Source organism: Sinocyclocheilus grahami, unplaced genomic scaffold (genome assembly GCF_001515645.1).
Source record: "Sinocyclocheilus grahami isolate Dianchi unplaced genomic scaffold, SAMN03320097.WGS_v1.1 scaffold591.1, whole genome shotgun sequence".
Taxonomy (NCBI): domain Eukaryota; kingdom Metazoa; phylum Chordata; class Actinopteri; order Cypriniformes; family Cyprinidae; genus Sinocyclocheilus; species Sinocyclocheilus grahami.
The window spans coordinates 179,574-187,019 of record NW_015505770.1 but is presented as its reverse complement, the minus strand read 5'-3'; the positions used below and the strand labels follow the sequence as shown (position 1 = coordinate 187,019).

The following is a 7,446-nucleotide window of genomic DNA, read 5'->3' as shown; positions in this document are numbered from 1 at the left end:
CAGTTATAATGAACCTTTTCCAGTTATTATGAACGCTATCCTTAGTACCCCAAATCACATAGACTGTGCTTTTACTTGAAGGTTTTGTTTTTACAGTTTCCTGACAGATAAAAGATTTAGCATTGTCTTGTTTTTCCCCCCTTCCCAATCTGGGTTAATTTTCTGTTGCTTTATACAGCTATGTTGTACAATTACATGTTTATTTGGTATGGGTTTAAAGAGTTTTAGGTGAAGATTTCCCCATCATTTGTTTCTTTGTGTTCTTCTCAGGTTTTAGTAAAATTATGTAACATTTTGGAGAAAATATGCAAAATAGTAAACCAAAACTCGAAGCTAAAATAGCAAATATCTCCACAGCTACAGTAAATTTTCCAGGAGAACTGACATAAGCTGGAATAAATGTGAGCCAGACAGCACAGAATATGAGCATACTGAATGTGATGAACTTGGCTTCGTTGAAGTTATCAGGGAGCTTACGAGCAAGAAAAGCTAAAACAAAACACAAAATTGATAGCAGGCCAGTATAACCCAGAACAGCCCAGAAACCAAGAGCTGAACCTACGTTACATTCTAGGATGATCCTTTCTCTGTAATAGCTCAAATTCATATATGGGAAAGGAGGGGATATTGTTAACCAAAGCACACATATAATCATCTGTATTAGTGTTAAGAAAACAACACTGAGTTGCTGTTGAAGAGGCCCAAACCATTTCATAACATTACTTCCTGGAAGTGTAGCCTTGAAGGCCATTAAAACTACTATAGTTTTCCCCAGAATGCAGGAGATACAGAGGACAAAAGTGATCCCAAATGCTGTGTGACGCAACATACAGGACCACTCAGTGGGCCGACCAATGAAAGTAAGTGAACAGAGAAAACACAAAGTCAACGAGAAGAGCAACAGGAAGCTCAGCTCTGAGTTGTTGGCTCTGACAATAGGTGTTTCTTTATGAAGATAAAAGAGAAGAGATACAATTATCGTTAATAACAACCCAATGAAAGAGAAAATACAAAGCACCATCCCCATGATTTCTGTATAGGAAAGGAATTCAATCACTTTTAAAACACATCTGTCTTTGCTTTCATTTGACCAGTACTCCAAATCACAAGGAAAGCAGTCACTAGAATCTGTGAAGGAATTTCAAGAAAATATTACTGAATGGAAAGTGCATGATGAAGTCACTTGATCAATGAGAATTATTCAGCATGTATTTTACCTGTGCCATTACTGATTTCTCCTTCTCCACATGGAATGCAGTCATAGCAGCAGACAGGTCGTCCTTTTTGCACAGCCTTCCTAGTTCCAGGGGGGCAGCTCTCACTGCACACGGACACAGGCAACTATAAGAAAACAAGTTGGCATATAAATATCATGTTGTCATATGATACCATGAAATAATTTCCCCCTGCGATTTCAATAATTTTCCCATTCTGGTTTCATATAGTCTTTGTTCTTCAATGCTGTCATTTTCATGATTTTAACATATATTTGATTTTAACATTTATCAATGATATTCTAGTAACAATGTACCTGTCCACTGTCCCCTGCCCATAGAACGTGTTCCTGATTGACTTGAAGATGTTGCTCTGAAGGCAGCGAGCTGTCATAGAAGCCCACATTCTTAAACTGCAGACTTCCATCCTGAACAGGCTGCCAGTTAACAAGGTCATATCTCGCCACTGGATCACCACTTGCATCAAAGAAGATTTCTTCACCTGTTTTGATGGTGAATTTCACACCTCCGATATACTCTAACACCTGAGAGGACAGATCCATTATTTCTATTTTAATTAGTTTCATTATGCTTTTTTCTATTGTTATTTTATGAGCTCTAAATACCTTTTGTGGTGTTGGTCGTTCTCCTTTGCTGATTTTGGTGGAGGATTTAATGTCTTTTAATATATTATGTAGTGTATGTGCAATAGCATACACTGCAGTGTACACTTTATTTGCTATTCGTAGCTCTGACACATCAGTATATTCATTTTGCAGCTCTGCAAGTCTCTCTGAACCAGTACAGCCACCACTACCACTGTTCCTGAAAGAGCAATGAAAAGCTGTTTCCCAGAATTCTTTTAACAGTTCATTGTTTGGTTCTTGATCACGGTGCACATTCACTAGAAACTCTCGCAGACCCACAAGTTTAGCATTTGCTATAGCAAAGCCCACTGCTCCAGAAAGGAAACTGTATTCCTTAGTTTCTGCAAGAGTTCGAGAAGTGATCCAGGATTCACTGCCTACCCACTGTATCCCTGTGATGTTATGCTGTGAAATTACTTTCAGGAGGGGAACAAAATCTCCTAATGCAATAAAAGCCAGCACCACCCTGGCAGTGCCCTTCTTTATCACTTCCACCGTCTTCAGGAACTGGTCTTGTGGATCAGTTTTAAATATGGCCTCTGAGTATTCAATACAAATCCCTTCTTGTTTTGCAGCCTCCTCAAATGCAGCGATGCCATTATTACCATAGTCACTGCGACTCCTGACCATCCCAACCCAGGTCCAGCCAAAGTGCTTGACAAGCTGAACCAGCGCTCTGCTTTGATAATAATCACTGGGTATTGTTCTGAAGAAGGATGGATAAATGTTTCTGTTACTCAGGCATGCACATGTGGCAAAATGACTAATCTGCAAGAAAAAAATGCAGAGTATATCAAAAATGTTTTCTTTTTTTTTAACTCATTAATCCACTATACATTCAATGCAATTTTTATTCAAAACGATTTTAAAAAGAGGAACAAAAGCAATCACTACTATACAAATAGCATAACTATTCTAAACATACTGCTACAATCTAAACAATTTAAGACTTTGGTGTCTATATTTACAACAATGGATTTAAATTTAATATTTAAATATTAAATTTAATATGTTTAATATGCCTTGTAACATAGATTTTGCTGCATATTCCAGTTGTTTATCATACACATATCCAACATGATAACAAGCAGCAGACAAGTAAGAGTTCTCACAACAGGTAAGCTGAATGGACCAACTAAAGATGCCAAACCAATGGTGGGAGAGGAGTTTGATTCTCCAACAATTGCATGAACAGCTGGTGGTCTAGAGCAGGATGTATCACTCAAAGTCTCTTCATAACCATTCATCAAAGCCATGCCTGAGAGGATAGTCAGAGCTATAGAGCTACAGGAATCATATATCTTATAGCCCAACGAAACACCAGGCAAAAGTTGTGTGTTGTTATTAATCTCCTCAATTGCAAAAATCAGTGTCTGAGCAAATTTGAACTCACGCAAGTTGAAGCTGTGAAAACAAAGCATCAGTTGTGTATTTACATTCTGCAAAGAATTCTCAGAATCATGTTCAACATTTTATTTATCATAATGTCTAATCTCAAAGAGTTACTTTAATACAGACCTGATGCATGTTGTTGGCTCTGGTTCAGAAGTGAAAGGATGCATCTTTAGCAGAGCACTTCTATGGAATGAGAAAATCGCCCCAATATTAATGTCTTTTTGCGCAGAAAGTAGTGGAAGGGCAGGCTGACCAAGCAGACTGCAGACTTGTGCTGAAGCTGGCACACAGACCCCATACACCACCAGGAAAAGTAGCACCAGTGGTACAGTCCTTTTTGCCATATCAATAAATACACAGGGCAGGAACCTCTGAGGCAGAACAGGGACAGTCCTGCCTTTTATTGTTTTTTAAATGTCCTTTGGGGTTGGCATACTCAATCCTTATCTATCATGAGCTTTAATGTAGTCAAACCAAAATGTATTCAGACACCTTCAACATTTCACACATTATCACAGTTTATCCGCTATAGTTTAGAACATCTATCTTGATAATATCAGATAACACTTAAGAAAAATATGGTCAGGTCAAAGTGTCTAAATAATTTTTGGTCTCAAATTATTATACATTTGACTGGTAGTCCACTGTATGAAGAATTTTTGGGTATAATATGTCACAGTTTACTTTGTTTTGCTATCCTGACTTACATAAATTAACTATAGCGTCCTGCACCCACTAGTAAAAAAATATATATATAAAAAATTATATCTGGTGTCTGAATAGTTTTTGGTTTAACTGTATTTGCAGATTTTCCTCTTATGCCTAGGTTGTCTATTGGTGTGAAAAGCTGTAAATTGCAGAGAACCCAAACTTGATGGGATGGTTCCAAATCCCATCTGCCACTCAGACAAAAGCACAAATCCAATTGACTCTATTTGGTGCTATAATATAATTGACAAATAACAAGAAATTATTTATTTATCTAACCTTTTTTTTTAACACATCCTAAAATGTTTCTCATTTCTCTGAAAATGTAAGTGATCCTCATGACAAAAAGTAAGCAAAACCATTTTGATTCATCATAGCATTGCACAGATATTACATTTGGGGTATTGCTCGTTTTGTCCGAACTCAAAACATGACAAAACACATAATGATATTTTCAATTTAATTATGGTGGGAATAAAAAAAACAAGGATCACACCTTAAAATGATATATTTCTCTCCCAGAAGTCTTTAAAACATGTGCAGTTTATGGTCATGACTTAACTATAAAATTAGCTCTTAGTTATAAGCTCATAATTATACACTATGACAAATGGCTCTCATAGCAATGATAATACTTTAGCAAAAAATTAACTTTTTACGTTTTTTTTTTACTGTTTTGCTAATTAAAAAATATAAACAAGTTTCTTATGATAATAAATACACTTCAAAACATTAGCGTGTAGTCTTCTAATATATTAGTCTGTAGTTACACTTCAAGACTTTGTAGCGGACGGATGGATCGGACACACAATTATTTGCTATATTTAATGAATAATCCAACATACTCATCACCCAACAAAAAAACTAGGTACCGAGGTATCTGTTAACAACCCCCTAATGCCCTATTTGGGTGGGATTAGTTTTACAAGGGTAGATGGAGTAATGTAATTTTACCACAGGATGTATAATGGTCAATTCGCGGGGGATAATTGGCCATTAATATTACAATCTAATATTAAAATTTTACAGTCTGATAAGAAATCTCAGTAAAACTACCAGAAGTGGGAGGAATAAATTAATTTATGCACTGCCATCACCTCCCTGTCACCATGTGTGTACCACATTGCTTCCTGTACATACTAATTTCCATATAAGTAATGTATTTATAATATGTTTTTAAATATAAGTAATATATTTATAATATGTTGCTTATGATATCAGTTAGGTCTGGTCAAATGATTTAGTAATTGAATTCTGATTGGATTCTGTTGGTAATAGGCACTTACCTAAAATAGTTTTAGGTAACAGAAGTTTCATGCCAGGAAATAGCAGAATATTTACATACATATTTACAGCTGGTCAGTTCACACAGGATTAGCATTACCTGAGGTAATTTTTCCGGACACTTTTACAGAAGGTAAAAGTTATCGTAATTTTTACTGACATTGTCTGTAATGATTTCTGAGACGGCATATTTGAACAGGAATAAAATCAATGAGAAGCTCTGGGTAATAACTCTCTTACCACAACTCTCCATGTAAAACTAATCTGGTACGAATAGGGCTTAAGCCACAACTAAAACCCAAATGCAGAACATACCTCTGGCTACCACTGCAGCAAAGATAAATCATCAAAGTGTTTTACAACCCAAAGGAATTAAGAAAGAGTTTCCCTCTCACTTCATTCACTAGTGCAGGGGTAGGCAAGTTCGGTCCTAGAGAGCCGCAGTCCTGCAGAGTTCAGCTCCAACCCTGAAAAAAAACTCACCTGCCTATATAGCCTTAGTAATCCTGAAGACATTGATTGGCTTGTTCGGGTGTGTCTGATTAGGGTTGGAGCTGAACTCTGCAGGACTCTCTAGGACTGAACTTGCCTACCCCTGCACTAGTGAAACATCCACATAATGCCATGAAAACATCCAATAATCCATAGACATACCTTTTTATGAATGAACATGCATACCCCAGGACATTATGTGTATTATTACTATTTTGTATATTAGCTTTTGTATTGTATACTTTTCCATGCATGCCTTATAATATAATTTTTCAGGGGCTACCCTGTAATAGTCGACTAAACGTTAGTTGATGAGAAGAGGCTTAGCCAACCAATCTTTTATTAGGTGTCGAGATTGTGTTATAAACCATTTTCTTCCTAGCTCTTCAGCCCACAAGTATTGAATTACTTGAATATAAGGGTGTTAAATGAGCAGGGATATTGGGCGATACCTAAGGTGGAACAGACACTTGTGAACTATCAGTCCCTCAGATAGTATCTATCTGACTCAGTGTCTTTCCTTAAGGCCCCATTATTACCCACCAAGCCTTGCAGGACAACTTTGGCAGGTGAGGCTGGGGTGTGTCTGCATACTATGGCTTTGTTGCAGGCATACCAGGCTTACCTGCTACGATACCCTGATGAAGGTGAGGGGGTGGGCCCGGACGTGATTAATAGCTGTGCAGGACACAAGTGAAACAAGTGGCAGTGATCCAACACTACCTCCTTCGCTGGGCTCAGGTCTCAGGGGCTGCCTGGAAGGAGCAGCTCCAGCCATAAACCAGATCCTTCTATCAGGCGCAGCAGAAGTAGAGTGATGCTTCACAAGCTCACGTGCAAAGATAATGGGGTCAGGAAGGCACTCTCAGTTTAAGTCTTCTAGAGAGAAGGCAGATTTGAGGACATTTATTCTCTAGAAGATGACTTCCGCAAAGAGGTCCAACCGCCGAATGTGTCAGGCCTCTGAAGGCAGGCCCCTCCATGGAGAAACTTTTAACACCTCAATATATACGGTGTCTGACTCTCCTTGTTGCCTTCAGTAGACCAGATTAGTAACTATGCTTCACCACCTCTCAACTTTTTTGATTGATAACGACATTTGACATTTTATCCTGAGAGGTTTAACCCCTTGACCATCCTCGGACCACCCAAGTTGTGTTCACCTTTGACCCTTTAATAATCTCCAGATGTCAATATGCCATATGGTTTTAGCATATTTGGAATTCCAATGTTGACCCGTGACCTTTTAATTATCTCTGGCTGTCAATATCACATATGGTTTTAGTATATGTGGAATTCCGTTATTGACCCGTGACCTCCGGGTGTGCAATATGAAGACTGATCGATTTTGAACCTTGACATGCCAAATTAGAAGCCCACAGGCTCATTTTTGACTTTTCATGGCATCTGTTGACCACATATGTGGCTATCCTGCATCATTCCATCTCATGGTCACTCTACTACAGTCATGTGAGGGAAGAAGGTTTTGGCCAAATCTAATGATGTACAAACAATATCAAAGTGAGTAAACAATTTTAACAGACCATAAGGGCAAATCACAATATGTGTGTACACACCTACACACAATTGAATGTATAAAAGGTGTTTCTTCTTATTTAAAGATGTGTATAAATAAAAATAAATGATGTGTGTATATATATATATATATATATATATATATATATATATATATATATATGAGGGGT

At 37.5% G+C, this 7,446-nt stretch overlaps 1 protein-coding gene across 1 annotated transcript; it reads right to left on the bottom strand.

The window, feature by feature from the left end:
• Positions 1-214: 214 nt before the first annotated feature.
• Positions 215-3,600, bottom strand: LOC107557163 (extracellular calcium-sensing receptor-like). Its single transcript, XM_016240492.1, has 6 exons — positions 3,380-3,600; positions 2,974-3,265; positions 1,841-2,629; positions 1,532-1,759; positions 1,218-1,341; positions 215-1,128 (listed from the first exon to the last, which is right to left on the bottom strand). The coding sequence occupies exons 1-6, from the start codon at positions 3,598-3,600 to the stop codon at positions 215-217; spliced, it is 2,568 nt and encodes an 855-aa protein (XP_016095978.1).
• Positions 3,601-7,446: the final 3,846 nt, after the last annotated feature.